The sequence below is a fragment of the Salvelinus alpinus genome, chromosome 3 (assembly GCF_045679555.1).
Source record: "Salvelinus alpinus chromosome 3, SLU_Salpinus.1, whole genome shotgun sequence".
Lineage (NCBI taxonomy): Eukaryota > Metazoa > Chordata > Actinopteri > Salmoniformes > Salmonidae > Salvelinus > Salvelinus alpinus.
In genome coordinates, this window is record NC_092088.1 from 3,707,522 (window position 1) to 3,725,335 (window position 17,814).

A 17,814-nucleotide genomic window follows, 5' to 3' on the forward strand; every position below is an offset into this window, starting at 1 on the left:
GTTTTCCTCCTCTGCTGAGTACACACTAACAGGGTTTTCCTCCTCTGCTGAGTACACACTAACAGGGTTTTCCTCCTCTGCTGAGTACACACTAACAGGGTTTTCCTCCTCTGCTGAGTACACACTAACAGGGTTTTCCTCCTCTGCTGAGTACACACTAACAGGGTTTTCCTCCTCTGCTGAGTACACACTGTAACAGGGTTTTCCTCCTCTGCTGAGTACACACTAACAGGGTTTTCCTCCTCTGCTGAGTACACACTAACAGGGTTTTCCTCCTCTGCTGAGTACACACTAACAGGGTTTTCCTCCTCTGCTGAGTACACACTAACAGGGTTTCCCTCCAGCCTTTGGCTGTAGTTTATTCAAGAAAGCAGTTTTTAATAGCCATATTTTGTTACGGTTCGCATTCTTAGTAACACTTAACATTTACACTGTTCTTGTGCCTGTGATATAAAACTATAATTGCTTTTGGAGAAACATTTTGTTAGCGTACTGCTACATAATACTTTGGTAATTGTATTTTAATTGCGTAGTAATGAGCTGATTAGTTTTTAACTTTAGGCAATAGTGGGCGGTTCCTTATTCCACTTGTGTGATTACTCCGTTATTAGGCAATTATACAGCAATTTCCAGAGTCCTATGTAACAACAATGTCATTGTAATAATGAAAGTTACTCTACACGAGTATAAGAACTGGATGTCATGAGTTACATGATTACCTTGTCTTACTTTTTATTAATATATGTCTTACTCATTATTAAAATATGTCTTAGTCTTTATTAAAATATGTTTTAGTCATTATTAATATATGTCTTAGTTATTATTAAAATATGTGGTAGTCATTTTGAAGCTGCAGTATTGGTGCTCTCCTAATGCTGCTGTGATTCCCTGTCCCTCGTGTATTTCATTCTAGGCTATATGCTGCGGTGATTCCCTGTCCCTCGTGTATTTCATTCTAGGCTATATGCTGCGGTGATTCCCTGTCCCTCGTGTATTTCATTCTAGGCTATATGCTGCGGTGATTCCCTGTCCCTCGTGTATTTCATTCTAGGCTATATGCTGCTGTGATTCCCTGTCCCTCGTGTATTTCATTCTAGGCTATATGCTGCGGTGATTCCCTGTCCCTCGTGTATTTCATTCTAGGCTATATGCTGCGGTGATTCCCTGTCCCTCGTGTATTTCATTCTAGGCTATATGCTTCGTTGATTCCCTGTCCCTCGTGTATTTCATTCTAGGCTATATGCTGCAGTGATTCCCTGTCGCTCGTGTATTTCATTCTAGGCTATATGCTGCTGTGATTCCCTGTCCCTCGTGTATTTCATTTTAGGCTATATGCTGCGGTGATTCCCTGTCCCTCGTGTATTTCATTCTAGGCTATATGCTGCGGTGATTCCATGTCCCTCGTGTATTTCATTCTAGGTTATATGCTGCAGTGATTCCCTGTCCCTCGTGTATTTCATTCTAGGCTATATGCTTCGTTGATTCCCTGTCCCTCGTGTATTTCATTCTAGGCTATATGCTGCGGTGATTCCCTGTCCCTCGTGTATTTCATTCTAGGCTATATGCTGCGGTGATTCCCTGTCCCTCGTGTATTTCATTCTAGGCTATATGCTGCGGTGATTCCCTGTCCCCCGTGTATTTCATTCTAGGCTATATGCTGCGGTGATTCCCTGTCCCTCGTGTATTTCATTCTAGGCTATAGACTATATTAACATTCATATCTCAGAGCCCTCCAAACCATCATATATATTTAGACTCATTCAACTAACTGTTGTAGTTTTTGGTTCTTCATGAAATATTTGGGAGCCATCATATAAATATTTTGTTTTCAAATAACTTCAAATATTATTTGGTTTTCTGAGATCTGTATTTGAATATCAAAGAAAAAAGTTGCCTTTTAGTTGTAACTCTTTTTTAAACTACCACCATTATTTGAAAAGTTGATATTTTTCAAATAAACTACAAAACTGTTTTCTGCCCAGGTCTCATCTGCACTGCTTGACCAGGTGAAAACCGTATGGTGGCCTCATCATTATTATTATTGTAATGGCTTTTACAAGGTCTGTTATTTCAGATCAGAGCAATGGAGGAGACAAGAAGCAATTTCAAGACAATTTGCAGAAAAGTCTCAGTATGTCATTGGTTGACACTTTCCCTCCCTGACCTCTGTCCCTATGCTATGTCACTGTCTCCTCTAGTGATGCGTCAGAACGTGAAACGCGCCACGCTAGACGAGGTGTTGGAGCTGATGGCTACAGGCTTCCTGAGAGGGGGGTCTGGCTTCCTGAAGAGCGGGGGGGAGATGCTGAAGGGAGGGGGCTCTGTCAGCAGAGAGGTGCGGGTGGGAGTCACACAGGTACGTAGAGGTCCCTCCCGTTCGGATAGGTTGTTGAATAATAATGTGCTTGTTTGAGATGGACGACGTCGCTGTCCGACTGTTGAATCACTGATCTACAAATCACCTTCATCCCTAGTAACTAATCATTGTGTGATGAAGAGGACTGATTCTGCACAGTCAGACAGCTCAAACGGATCTCCTCAAACACGCTGATTGGTGTGTGGTACCAGCGATAATGGTGTGTGGTACCAGTGATAATGGTGTGTGGTACCAGCGATAATGGTGTGTGGTACCAGTGATAATGGTGTGTGGTACCAGCGATAATGGTGTGTGGTACCAGTGATAATGGTGTGTGGTACCAGCGATAATGGTGTGTGTGGCACCAGCGATAATGGTGTGTGGCACCAGCGATAATGGTGTGTGGCGCCAGTGATGATGGTGTGTGGTACCAGCGATAATGGTGTGTGGTACCAGCGATAATGGTGTGTGGTACCAGCGATGATGGTGTGTGGTACCAGTGATGATGGTGTGTGGTACCAGTGATGATGGTGTGTGGTACTAGTGATAATGGTGTGTGGCACCAGCGATAATGGTGTGTGGCACCAGCGATAATGGTGTGTGGCACCAGCGATAATGGTGTGTGGCACCAGCGATAATGGTGTGTGGCACCAGCGATAATGGTGTGTGGCACCAGCGATAATGGTGTGTGGCGCCAGCGATAATGGTGTGTGGCGCCAGTGATAATGGTGTGTGGCGCCAGCGATAATGGTGTGTGGCACCAGCGATAATGGTGTGTGGCACCAGCGATAATGGTGTGTGGCACCAGCGATAATGGTGTGTGGCGCCAGCGATAATGGTGTGTGGCGCCAGCGATAATGGTGTGTGGTGCCAGCGATAATGGTGTGTGGTACCAGCGATATTGGTGTGTGGTACCAGCGATAATGGTGTGTGGTACCAGTGATGATGGTGTGTGGTACCAGTGATGATGGTGTGTGGTACCAGTGATGATGGTGTGTGGTACCAGCGATAATGGTGTGTGGTACCAGTGATGATGGTGTGTGGTACCAGCGATGATGGTGTGTGGTACCATTGATAATGGTGTGTGGTACCATTGATAATGGTGTGTGGTACCAGTGATAATGGTGTGTGGTACCAGTGATAATGGTGTGTGGTACCAGCGATAATGGTGTGTGGTACCAGCGATGATGGTGTGTGGTACCAGCGATGATGGTGTGTGGTACCAGCGATGATGGTGTGTGGTACCAGTGATGATGGTGTGTGGTAATAAAACCATGCGTAATATGATTATAATAGTGTTTATAACATTCATAATAAACCATAAAATGTGATAATGGTGATGTTCATAATATGGTAATGATGTTAACCATTCATAATAAACAATTTAATATTAAAATCATACATAATAAAACCATTCATAATAAGCCATGTGTAATGATATAACATTCATAATAAGGTGATAATGGTGTTATAACCATTCATAGTAAGGTGGTGTTATAACCGTTCATAGTAAGGTGATGTTATAACCGTTCATAGTAAGGTGATAATGGTGTTATAACCTTCGTAGTACGGTGATGGTGTTATAACCATTCGTAGTAAGGTGATGGTGTTATAACCATTCGTAGTAAGGTGATGGTGTTATAACCATTCGTAGTAAGGTGATGGTGTTATAACCATTCGTAGTAAAGTGATGATGGTGTTATAACATAAGGTGATGGTGTTATAACCATTCATAATAAGGTGTTAATGTAATCATGTAATGTTCCTTCTCTCCTTCGAAAGGCATATGTTGTATTCGTGACCACGCTGGGCGGCCAGTGGCTGGAGAGGAACTTTGCCACGTTCCTGTCTCATGTTCTGGACCTGGTCAGCCACCCGCGGGCCACCCAGACACACGTGGAGGCGGTGAGTAGCATTATGCTGTCCATGCTAGGGAAGTTAGCATTGTGTTAGCAATAGTTATGCTGTCCATGCTAGGGAAGTTAGCATTGTGTTAGCAATAGTTATGCTGTCCATGCTAGGGAAGTTAGCATTGTGTTAGCAATAGTTATGCTACCCATGCTATGGGAGTTTTCAATGAAAATCACGGAAGCGAGGTACAGGCCAATGTTTCCCCATTGGAAGCAGTTATGATAAGCATTAAATCAAGCAATAACTGTATTGGTATTATAACTGTATTATAGCTCCCGTCCAAATGTCGGGAATGATACATACATACATACATACATACATACATACATACATACATACATACAGTACCAGTCAAAAGTTTAGAACACCTACTCATTCAAGGTTTTTTTTTTTTTTTTTTTTTACTATTTTCTACATTGTAGAATAATAGTGAAGACATCAAAACTATGAAATAACACATATGGAATCATGTACTAACCAAAAAAGTGTTAAATATATTTAATATTTTAGTAGCAACCCTTTGCCTTGATGACAGCTTTGCACTCTTGGCATTCTCTCAACCAGCTTCACCTGCAATGTTTTTCCAACAGTCTTGAAGGAGTTCCCACATATGCTGAGCACTTGTTGGCTGTTTTTCCTTCACTCTGCGCTTCAACTCATCCCAAACCATCTCAATTGGGTTGAGGTTGGGGGATTGTGGAGGCCAGGTCATCTGATGCAGCACTCCATCATTCTCCTTTTTGGTCAAATAGCCCTTACACAGCCTGGAGGTGTGTTTCGTTATTGTCCTGTTGAAAAACAAATTATAGACCCACTAAGCCCAAACCAGATGGGATGGCGTATCACTGCAGAATGCTGTGGAGGCCATGCTAGTTAAGTGTGCCTTGAATTCTAAATACATCACAGACAGTGTAACCAGAAAAGCACCATCACACCTCCTCCTCCATGCTTCACGGTGGGAACCACACCTCCTCCATGCTTCACGGTGGGAACCACACCTCCTCCTCCATGCTTCACGGTGGGAACCACACATCTGTTGGCCTACTTTTTGTCTCACAAAGACACGGCGGTTGGAAACAAAAATCTCAAATTTGGACTCAGACCAAAGGACAGATTTCCACCAGTCTAATCTCCATTGCTCGTGTTTCTTGGCCCAAGCAAGTCTCTTCTTCTTATTGGTGTCCTTTAGTAGTGGTTTCTTTACAGCAATTCGACCATGAAGGACTGATTCACACAGTCTCCTCTGAACAGTTGATGTTGAGATGTGTCTGTTTCTTGAACTGTGTGAAGCATTTATTTGGGCTGCAATTTCTGAGGCTGGTATCTCTAATGAACTTATCCTCTGCGACAGAGGTAACTCCGGGTCTTCCTTTCCTGTGGTGGTCCTCACGAGAGCCAGTTTCATCATAGCGCTTGATGGACTGTCGTTTCTCTTTGCTTATTTAAACTGTTCTTGCCATATATGGACTTGGTCTTTTACCAAATAGGGCTATCTTCTGTATACCAACCCTACCTTGTCACAACACAACTGATTGGCTCTAATGCATTAAGAAGGGGAAAAAATCCACAAATTAACTTAACAGGGCACACCTGTTAATTGAAATGCATTCCAGGTGACTACCTCATGAAGCTGGTTGAGAGAATGCCAAAATATTTAGATGTAACACTTTTTTGGTTACTAAATGATTCCATATGTGTTATTTCATAGGTTTGATGTCTGCACTATTATTCTACAATGTAGAAAATAGTAAAAATAAAGGATTGATTTATATATTGATTGGTTCCAGGTGTTCTCTCCAGGTGTGTGTGTGTGTTAAAAGGTATTCAAATCAAAGTTTATTTGTCACGTGCGCCGAATACAACAGGTATTATTCACCTTACAGTGAAATGCTTACTTACAGCCCCTAACCAACAGTGCAATTTTAAGTAAAAAATAGGTATTAGGTGAACAATAGATAAGGAAATAAAAAAAAGTAGATAACAGTGAATAATAACAGTAGCGAGGCTGTATACAGTAGCGAGGCTGTATACAGTAGAGAGGCTGTATACAGTAGAGAGGCTGTATACAGTAGAGAGGCTGTATACAGTAGAGAGGCTGTATACAGTAGAGAGGCTGTATACAGTAGAGAGGCTGTATACAGTAGAGAGGCTACATAGAGTAGAGAGGCTATATAGAGTAGGGAGGCTATATAGAGTAGGGAGGCTATATAGAGTAGGGAGGCTATATACAGCAGGGAGGCTATATACAGCAGGGAGGCTATATACAGCAGGGAGGCTATATACAGCAGGGAGGCTATATACAGCAGAGAGGCTATATACAGCAGAGAGGCTATATACAGCAGAGAGGCTATATACAGCAGAGAGGCTATATACAGCAGAGAGGCTATATACAGCAGAGAGGCTATATACAGCAGAGAGGCTATATACAGACCGGTTAGTCAGGCTGATTGAGATAGTATGTACATGTAGGTATGGTTAAAGTGACAATGCATATATGATAAACAGAGAGAAGCAGCAGTGTAAAGAGGGAGGGGGGGAGGGGGCAATGCAAATAGTCCAGGTAGCCATTTGATTACCTGTTCAGAAGTATTATGGCTTGGGGGTAAAAACTGTTGAGAAGCCTTTTGGACCTAGACTTGGTGCTCCGGTACCGCTTGCCATGCAGAGAGAAGAGAGAACAGTCTATGACTGGGGTGGCTGGGGTCTTTGAACATTTTTAGTCCAGGTAGATCCAGTTGCAGAGGGAGGAGTTTAGTCCCGGGGTCCTTAGCATAGTGATGAGCTAAGCTAAAGATGTACTCTGTGTGTGTTAACACTAAGGATGTACTCTGTGTGTGTGTGTTAACACTAAGGATGTACTCTGTGTGTGTGTGTGTTAACACTAAGGATGTACTCTGTGTGTGTGTGTGTGTTAACACTAAGGATGTACTCTGTGTGTGTGTTAACACTAAGGATGTACTCTGTGTGTTTGTGTGTGTGTGTTAACACTAAGGATGTACTCTGTGTGTTTGTGTGTGTGTGTTAACACTAAGGATGTACTCTGTGTGTGTGTGTGTGTTAACACTAAGGATGTACTCTGTGTGTTTGTGTGTGTGTTTGTGTGTGTGTGTGTGTGTGAACACTAAGGATGTACTCTGTGTGTGTGTGTGTGTTAACACTAAGGATGTACTCTGTGTGTGTGTGTGTTAACACTAAGGATGTACTCTGTGTGTTTGTGTGTGTGTGTTAACACTAAGGATGTACTCTGTGTGTGTGTGTGTGTGTGTTAACACTAAGGATGTACTCTGTGTGTTTGTGTGTGTGTTTGTGTGTGTGTGTGTGTGTGAACACTAAGGATGTACTCTGTGTGTGTGTGTTAACACTAAGGATGTACTCTGTGTGTGTGTGTGTGTTAACACTAAGGATGTACTCTGTGTGTGTGTTAACACTAAGGATGTACTCTGTGTGTCTACAGGTGTACTCCCGTCGTTGTGTGTCGTTCATGCTGCGCTCCACTCTGGGCGGGCTGCTAGGGGAGAAGGCCCAGATCGCCGCAGGGAAAGACATCTGCCAGGCTATCAGTAAACAGATGAGGGCTGTGGGTAAGGAGATAGATGGGGGGGAAGTGTCACGGTTCAGAGCTTTACAGAGTAAGTACACATCCATTTTATTATTATTATTATTGCATTTTAGTTCTCATCATTTAAGATATACTTCATTTAATTTGATCCTAATTTCTTCTGATTTACTTTTGAGTCTTTTTCTTTCTTGTTTTCTCATGATTTGTACTTTTTTTAAAAGGGTAAAATCCCAACTTCAACTTAGGTCCAGTCTCCCATTGACTAAGTGGAAGTTGGGGTTCTCCAACACACAAGTCTTTCTTTATCATCTCTCATTTTGGAGTCGGTGGGCTTTTGTTGTGTGGGCTGCTCGCTCTGCTCTGCTCATCCTCTGACTCCACTGATCTCTTCTCTCTCTCTCTCTCTCTCTCTCTCTCTCGCTCTCGCTCTCGCTCTCGCTCTCTCACCTGTTCTTCTTTTTCTCATCTCAGCTCTTACCTCTGCTCGGAGGCACAGTTCTGCTGGTATTGACCTTTTCTTACATCATACTAGCCTCCTCCCCAGCCATTCTAGGGCCTTATGCATCTCAAATGGTACCTTACTGTCTATATGGAGCCCCGTGGTGCCCCATAGAGCCCTGTGGAGCCCTATATGGAGCCCCGTGGAGCCCTATAGAGCCCTGTGGAGCCCTGTGGAGCCCTATAGAGCCCTGTGGAGCCCTGTGGAGCCCTATAGAGCCCTATAGAGCCCTGTGGAGCCCCGTGGTGCCCTATAGAGCTTTGTGGAGCCCCGTGGTGCCCTATAGAGCTTTGTGGAGCCCCGTGGTGCCCTATAGAGCCCTATAGAGCCCTGTGAAGCCCCGTGGAGCCCTATAGAGCCCTGTGGAGCCCTATGGAGCCCTATGGAGCCATGTGGAGCCCTGTAGAGCCCTATAGAGCCATGTGGAGCCCTATAGAGCCATGTGGAGCCCTATAGAGCCATGTGGAGCCATGTGGAGCCCTATAGAGCCCTGTGGAGCCCTATAGAGCCCTGTGGAGCCCTATAGAGCCATGTGGAGCCCTATAGAGCCCTGTAGAGCCCTATAGAGCCCTATAGAGCCATGTGGAGCCCTATAGAGCCATGTGGAGCCCTATAGAGCCATGTGGAGCCCTGTAGAGCCCTATAGAGCCCCGTGGAGCCCTATAGAGCCACGTGGAGCCCTATAGAGCCATGTGGAGCCCTATAGAGCCCTGTGGGTGGTACACTATAAGAGGGATTAGGGTGGCATTTGGGATGCATGGTAGGTTTTTCCAGAATGAGACTAACATCTTACTGCTACTACTATAGAGATTATATCCATTAAAGACTAACATCTTACTGCTACTACTATAGAGATTATATCTATTAAAGACTAACATTTTACTGCTACTACTATAGAGATTATATCTATTAAAGATTATTAAAGGAGCCCCGTGGAGCCCTATAGAGCCCTGTGGAGCCCTATAGAGCCCTGTGGAGCCCTGTGGAGCCCTATAGAGCCCTATAGAGCCCTGTGGAGCCCCGTGGTGCCCTATAGAGCTTTGTGGAGCCCCGTGGTGCCCTATAGAGCTTTGTGGAGCCCCGTGGTGCCCCGTGGTGCCCTATAGAGCCCTGTGAAGCCCCGTGGAGCCCTATAGAGCCCTGTGGAGCCCTATGGAGCCCTATGGAGCCCTGTGGAGCCCTGTAGAGCCCTATAGAGCCATGTGGAGCCCTATAGAGCCATGTGGAGCCCTATAGAGCCATGTGGAGCCATGTGGAGCCCTATAGAGCCCTGTGGAGCCCTATAGAGCCCTGTGGAGCCCTATAGAGCCATGTGGAGCCCTATAGAGCCCTGTAGAGCCCTATAGAGCCATGTGGAGCCCTATAGAGCCATGTGGAGCCCTATAGAGCCATGTTGAGCCCTATAGAGCCATGTGGAGCCCTGTAGAGCCCTATAGAGCCCCGTGGAGCCCTATAGAGCCACGTGGAGCCCTATAGAGCCATGTGGAGCCCTATAGAGCCCTGTGGGTGGTACACTATAAGAGGGATTAGGGTGGCATTTGGGATGCATGGTAGGTTTTTCCAGAATGAGACTAACATCTTACTGCTACTACTATAGAGATTATATCCATTAAAGACTAACATCTTACTGCTACTACTATAGAGATTATATCTATTAAAGACTAACATTTTACTGCTACTACTATAGAGATTATATCTATTAAAGACTAACATCTTACTGCTACTACTATAGAGATTATATCTATTAAAGACTAACATTTTACTGCTACTACTATAGAGATTATATCTATTAAAGACTAACATCTTACTGCTACTACTATAGAGATTATATCTATTAAAGACTAACATCTTACTGCTACTACTATAGAGATTATATCTATTAAAGACTAACATCTTACTGCTACTACTATAGAGATTATATCTATTAAAGACTAACATCTTACTGCTACTACTATAGAGATTATATCTATTAAAGACTAACATCTTACTGCTACTACTATAGAGATTATATCTATTAAAGACTAACATCTTACTGCTACTACTATAGAGATTATATCTATTAAAGACTAACATCTTACTGCTACTACTATAGAGATTATATCTATTAAAGACTAACATCTTACTGCTACTACTATAGAGATTATATCTATTAAAGACTAACATCTTACTGCTACTACTATAGAGATTATATCTATTAAAGACAGACTCTGTACGTCTCATTCATGGTATTAAGTGATTATGAAATATCAAACTGTCGGGGCGACAAAACAAACCCAGGCCAGACGTCATGTCAACGATTCCAGTCCTCGGGGGCCTGATTTGGTGACACAGTTTTGCCCCCAGCCCCAGCTAACACACCTGACTCCAATAATCACATTTACATTTACATTTAAGTCATTTAGCAGACGCTCTTATCCAGAGCGACTTACAAATTGGTGCATTCACCTAATGACATCCAGTGGAACAGCCACTTGATCTTCAGTTTAGAATGTCATGGGATTATAATCAGCTGTGTTTGCTAGGGATGGAGACAAGGTGTGACACCAATCATGACAACTGGAGTTGCCCACCCCTGATCTATACAGTTCAAGATATATTAAACCAGGGGAAAAAACGGGACATTTTATTTGAGGCTGAGTCTGGCTTTAATATATGTACAGTAGATAGGGCAAATTTCCCAGAATTCCCTGGGTTTCCAGATATCCTGGTTGGAGGATTCCCTATTTCCTTCTTATTCGCCCCGTAATTCAAGGAATATTCCAACCAGGATTTCTTGGAAAACCAGGGATTTTGTCGAAGTTGCTGAAATTGTGCAACTCTCAGTTACCATTGCACACTCCCCATAGTGTATTTAACTATACCCTACTAACCTGTAAAAAATATATCACATGATCTTGTTATAGAGATGAAAAGCAATTAACCAATTAACTCACACACTCAGCAAAAGCAATTAACCAATTAACTCACACGCTCAGCAAAAGCAATTAACCAATTAACTCACACACTCAGCAAAAGCAATTAACCAGTTAACTCACACACTCAGCAAAAGCAATTAACCAATTAACTCACACACTCAGCAAAAGCAAGCCTCTTATCCTCCTGGGGAGCTTTAAAAAATATATATTTTTAAAAAATCACACATTTTGTCAAACATGAACGAATTGTTCTTTTTGTGTGTGTGACATCATTTGGTGTTTTTGAATTACTCCATCCCATCATCACAATCACTTTTTCTTTTTACAAAATAACTTCTCCCAGATTCTTACTCTGTGATTCCCTCTGAAACCTCCTGTATCAACTGTCTGTATCGACTGTCTGTATCGACTGTCTGTATCGACTGTCTGTATAAACTGTCTGTATCGACTGTCTGTATAAACTGTCTGTATCGACTGTCTGTATCGACTGTCTGTATCGACTGTCTGTATCAACTGTCTGTATCAACTGTCTGTATCAACTGTCTGTATACCTTATGGAGAACTGTGTGGGTTCAAGCCATCGTTCTAATCCTCTACCAAACTAACTACACTACCAGTGAAAAGTTTGGACACACCTACTCATTCCAGGGTTTTTCTTTTCGTTTATACAATTTTTTACATTGTAAACTATGAAATAACACATATGGAATCATGTAGTAACCAAAAAAGTGTTAAACAAATCAAAATATATTTTATATTTGAGATTATTCAAAGTACCCACCCTTTGCCTTGATTACAGCTTCGCACACTCTTGCCATTTTCTCAACCAGCTTCATGAGGCAGTCACCTGGAATGCATTTCAATTAACAGGTGTGTCTTGTTAAACGTACATTTTTGGGAATTTCTTTGCTTAATGAGTTTGAGTCAATCAGTTTTGTTGTAACAAGGTAAAGGGGTATACAGAAGATAGCCCTATTTGGTAAAAGACCAAGTCCATATTATGGCAAGAACAGCTCAGGTTGCTAAAACCATCAAGTGCCATGATGAAACTGTCTCTCATGAGGACTGCCACAGGAAAGGAAGACCCAGAGTTACCACTGCTGCAGAGGATAAGTTCATTAGAGATACCAGCCTCAGAAATTGCAACCCCAAAAAATGCTTCACAGAGTTCAAGTAACAGACACATCTCAACATCAACTGTTCAGAGGCGACTGCGTGAATCAGGCCTTCATGGTCGAATTGCTGCAAAGAAACCAGTACTAAAGGACACCAACAATAAGAAGAGACTTGCTTTGGCCAAGAAACATGAGCAATGGACATTAGACCAGTGGAAATCTGTGGTTTTTGGTCTGATTCCACATTTGAGATTTTTGGTTCCAACCGCCGTGTCTTTGTGAGATGCAGAGTAGGTGAATGGATGATCTCCGCATGTCTGGTTCCCACCGTGAAGCATGGAGGAGGAGGTGTGATGGTGCCTTGCTGGTGACACTGTCAGTGATTTATTTAGAATTCAAGGCACACTTAAACAGCATGGCTACCACAGCATTCTGCAGCGATACGCCATCCCATCTGGTTTGCGCTTAGTGGGACTATCATTTGTTTTTCAACAGGACAATGACCCAAAACACACCTACAGGCTGTGTAAGGGCTATTTTACCAAGAAGGAGAGTGATGGAGTGCTGCATCAGATGACCTGGCCTTCACAATCCCCCGACCTCAACCCAACTGAGATGGTTTGGGATGAGTTGGACCGCAGAGTGAAGGAAAAGCAGCCAACAAGTGCTCAGCATATGTGGGAACTCCTTCAAGACTGTTGGAAAAGCATTCCTTATGAAGCTGGTTGAGAGTATGCCAAGAGAACAAAGCTGTCACCAAGGCAAAGGGTGGCTGCTAAAATATGAAATATATTTTCATTTGACTAACACTTATTTTGGTTACTACATGATTCCATATGTGTTATTTCATAGTTGTGATGTCTTCACTATTATTCTACAATGTAGAAAATAGAAAAAAATTAAGAAAAACCCTTGAATGAGTAGGAGTGTCCAAACTTTTGACTGGTAGTGTAGATCATAGAAAACATCCTTTCTTTCCACTGAGCTCTGAGGGTTTTAATTCATCATAAGGAACCATCTCGAACGAGACTGAAGTTAGAGTGGAAAACATATCTATTAAAGCCAATGCATTACATAAATCCAGATGTCTTGCCCGATCTTTGGCCAGCAGAGAGACAATGGCAGATGTCCTATTTGATGCAAACTCCCAGCCATATTTGATGAATGTGGGTTCACTAAAGGTCATTGGTGATGATGCACCCTCAGACCTTTGTGCTGTCTGTCTTAATGCTGATATTCAGTACTGTTAATGCATGATAAAAATATATTACAATAGATATATTACCTGTTAGCTAGAGGTTGCCTGTCAGCTAGAGGTTGCCTGTCAGCTAGAGGTTGCCTGTCAGCTAGAGGTTGCCTGTCAGCTAGAGGTTGCCTGTCAGCTAGAGGTTGCCTGTCAGCTAGAGGTTGCCTGTCAGCTAGAGGTTAGCTAGAGGTTGCCTGTCAGCTAGAGGTTAGCTAGAGGTTGCCTGTTAGCTAGAGGTTGCCTGTTAGCTAGAGGTTGCCTGTTGGCTAGAGGTTGCCTGTTGGCTAGAGGTTGCCTGTTGGCTAGAGGTTGCCTGTTGGCTAGAGGTTGCCTGTTGGCGAGAGGTTGCCTGTCGGCGAGAGGTTGCCTGTCGGCGAGAGGTTGCCTGTCGGCGAGAGGTTGCCTGTCGGCGAGAGGTTGCCTGTCGGCGAGAGGTTGCCTGTCGGCGAGAGGTTGCCTGTCGGCGAGAGGTTGCCTGTCGGCGAGAGGTTGCCTGTCGGCGAGAGGTTGCCTGTCGGCTAGAGGTTGCCTGTCGGCTAGAGGTTGCCTGTCGGCTAGAGGTTAGCTAGAGGTTGCCTGTCAGCTAGAGGTTGCCTGTCAGCTAGAGGTTGCCTGTCAGCTAGAGGTTGCCTGTCAGCTAGAGGTTGCCTGTCAGCTAGAGGTTGCCTGTCAGCTAGAGGGTGCCTGTCAGCTAGAGGGTGCCTGTCAGCTAGAGGGTGCCTGTCAGCTAGAGGGTGCCTGTCAGCGAGAGGTTGCCTGTCAGCGAGAGGTTGCCTGTCAGCGAGAGGTTGCCTGTCAGCGAGAGGTTGCCTGTCAGCGAGAGGTTGCCTGTCAGCGAGAGGTTGCCTGTCAGCTAGAGGTTGCCTGTTAGCTAGAGGTTACCTGTCAGCTAGAGATCCTTGAGGTTTATTAAACGATAATACAATGAGTAATCTTGACAATGTGCTCAAAACTACTTTGGCCCCTCTTCCCTCTCCTCTCTCCCCCTTCCCTCTCCCCCTTCCCTCTCCCCCTTCCCTCTCCCCCTTCCCTCTCCTCCTTCCCTCTCCTCTCTCCCCCTTCCCTCTCCTCTCTCCCCCTTTCCTCTCCTCTCTCCCCCTTCCCTCTCCTCTCTCCCCCTTCCCTCTCCTCTCTCCCCCTTCCCTCTCCTCTCTCCCCCTTCCCTCTCCTCTCTCCCCCTTCCCTCTCCTCTCTCCCCCTTCCCTCTCCTCTCTCCCCCTTCCCTCTCCTCTCCTCCTTTCCTCTCCTCTTTCCTCCTTCCCTCTCCTCTTTCCTCTCTCCCTCTCCTCTCTCCTCCTTCCCTCTCCTCTTTCCTCCTTCTCTCTCCCTCTCCTCTCTTCTCCTCTCTCCCTCTTCTCTCCTCCTTCCCTCTCCTCTCTCCCTCTCTTCACGGTCTCCTCTCTCCCCCTTCCCTCTCCTCTCCTCCTTCCCTCTCCTCTTTCCTCCTTCCCTATCCTCTTTCCTCTCTCCCTCTCCTCTCTCCTCCTTCCCTCTCCTCTTTCCTCCTTCCCTCTCCTCTTTCCTCCTTCCCTCTCCTCTTTCCTCCTTCCCTCTCCTCTTTCCTCCTTCCCTCTCCTCTTTCCTCCTTCCCTCTCCTCTTTCCTCCTTCCCTCTCCTCTTTCCTCCTTCCCTCTCCTCTTTCCTCCTTCCCTCTCCTCTTTCCTCCTTCCCTCTCCTCTTTCCTCCTTCCCTCTCCTCTTTCCTCCTTCTCTCTCCTCTTTCCTCCTTCTCTCTCCGTCTCCGCTCTTCTCCTCCTTCCCTCTCCGCTCTTCTCCTCTCTCCCCCTCTTCTCCTCTCTCCCCCTCTTCTCCTCTCTCCCCCTCTTCTCCTCTCTCCCGCTCTTCTCCTCTCTCCCTCTTCTCTCCTCCTTCCCTCTTCTCTCCTCCTTCCCTCTCTTCTCTCCTCCTTCCCTCTCATATCTCCCTCTCTTCTCTCCTCCTTCCCTCTCCTCGCTCCCTCTCTTCTCTCCTCCTCTCCTCTCTTCTTTCTGCTCTCCTCCTACTCTCTCCTCTCCTCCTTCCCTCTCCTCTCCCACTCCAGAGGCAGTAGTGAATGATACCAGTGGAGAGAACAAGGCAGGAGCAGCTGATGTGTCTGCCAGTCAACACATGATGGTCTGTGCCCTCAAAGAGCTGGGCAGCCTGGTGCAGAGTCTTAGTGCCACATCCTCACCGCTCATACAGGAACCCTCTATTGGTAGGACATGACACAGAACACACACCGTGCACGAATGCAGACACACACACACACACACACACACACACACACACACACACACACACACACTGGATATACTATTCAAACACACTCACTCACACACACACACACACACACACTGGATATACTGTTCAAACACACACACACACAGTCAATCAATCACACACCATGCATGAATGCAGGCACACATACACACATACATACATACATACATACACACACACACACACACACACACACACACACACACACACACACACACACACACACACAGGACCAGCCGAAAAAGTCCTCATACACTTTGATAATGTAATGTGCAGTCCTCACAAGTGTACAATTATAGGGCTCCTAACAAGTATGCAGGTGTAGGGCTCCTAACCAGTATACAGGTGTAGGGCTCCTAACCAGTATACAGTTGTAGGGCAGTCATAAGTAACACACTAACCCTGGTCCTTGACCCCTGACCCCTGACCCCTCAGGTCTCCTGGAGACGGTCTCCTCTGTGCTGCTCCACCCCAGCATGGCGGCCCGTCTGGCTGCGGCCTGGTGTTTACGCTGCGTTGCCGTGGCGCTGCCCTATCAGCTGACTCCCCTGCTGGAGCGCTGTGCGGAGCGGATCAACAACCTGAAGAGCTCTCCAGAGGCCGTCAGCGGCTACAGCTTCGCCATGGCTGCTCTGCTGGGCGGCGTGCACCAATGTCCGCTGGGCGTACCGCATTCCAAGGGAAAGGTATGTACCCCATTCGCCTGGCCCGTTTCCCTCGGTTCAAACCTAGGGCGCTAATCCCATCTGCGATGCCGAGAACACGGACCGAATCACGGAATCCAGATATTAAAACTGAATTCAACAATATAATAAAATGAATTGACCTTAGTAGGGAATCGACTAAATGAATTGACCTTAGAAGGGAATCAACTAAATGAATTGACCTTAGTAGGGAATCAACTAAATGAATTGACCTTAGTAGGGAATCAACTAAATGAATTGACCTTAGTAGGGAATCAACTAAATGAATTGACCTTAGTAGGGAGGGAATCAACTAAATGAATTGACCTTAGTAGGGAATCAACTAAATGTATTGACCTTAGTAGGGAATCGACTAAATGTATTGACCTTAGTAGGGAATCAACTAAATGAATTGACCTTAGTAGGGAATCAACTAAATGAATTGACCTTAGTAGGGAATCAACTAAATGTATTGACCTTAGTAGGGAGGGAATCACCTAAATGAATTGACCTTAGTAGGGAATCAACTAAATGTATTGACCTTAGTAGGGAATCGACTAAATGTATTGACCTTAGTAGGGAATCAACTAAATGAATTGACCTTAGTAGGGAATCAACTAAATGAATTGACCTTAGTAGGGAATCAACTAAATGTATTGACCTTAGTAGGGAGGGAATCACCTAAATGTATTGACCTTAGTAGGGAGGGAATCACCTAAATGTATTGACCTTAGTAGGGAATCAACTAAATGAATTGACCTTAGTAGGGAATCAACTAAATGTATTGACCTTAGTAGGGAGGGAATCAACTAAATGTATTGACCTTAGTAGGGAATCAACTAAATGAATTGACCTTAGTAGGGAATCAACTAAATGAATTGACCTTAGTAGGGAATCAACTAAATGAATTGACCTTAGTAGGGAATCAACTAAATGAATTGACCTTAGTAGGGAATCAACTAAATGTATTGACCTTAGTAGGGAGGGAATCAACTAAATGTATTGACCTTAGTAGGGAATCAACTAAATGAATTGACCTTAGTAGGGAATCAACTAAATGAATTGACCTTAGTAGGGAATCAACTAAATGAATTGACCTTAGTAGGGAATCAACTAAATGTATTGACCTTAGTAGGGAATCGACTAAATGTATTGACCTTAGTAGGGAATCGACTAAATGTATTGACCTTAGTAGGGAATCGACTAAATGAATTGACCTTAGTAGGGAATCGACTAAATGTATTGACCTTAATAGGGAATCAACTAAAT

At 44.5% G+C, this 17,814-nt stretch overlaps 1 protein-coding gene across 4 annotated transcripts in view; it reads left to right on the forward strand.

The window, feature by feature from the left end:
• The window catches only part of heatr5b (HEAT repeat containing 5B), an 88,160-nt gene that overhangs the window by 18,449 nt on the left and 51,897 nt on the right, over positions 1–17,814 (forward strand). For 2 of the 4 annotated variants that reach the window (XM_071391301.1, XM_071391302.1), the window contains exons 7-11: positions 2,199–2,356; positions 4,139–4,261; positions 7,722–7,896; positions 15,642–15,797; positions 16,298–16,548. In XM_071391301.1, coding sequence (XP_071247402.1) covers positions 2,199–2,356; positions 4,139–4,261; positions 7,722–7,896; positions 15,642–15,797; positions 16,298–16,548 — 863 coding nt within the window. The remainder of the gene's footprint in view (positions 1–2,198; positions 2,357–4,138; positions 4,262–7,721; positions 7,897–15,641; positions 15,798–16,297; positions 16,549–17,814) is intronic. The other 2 variants (XM_071391303.1, XM_071391304.1) reach the window with 1 other exon arrangement.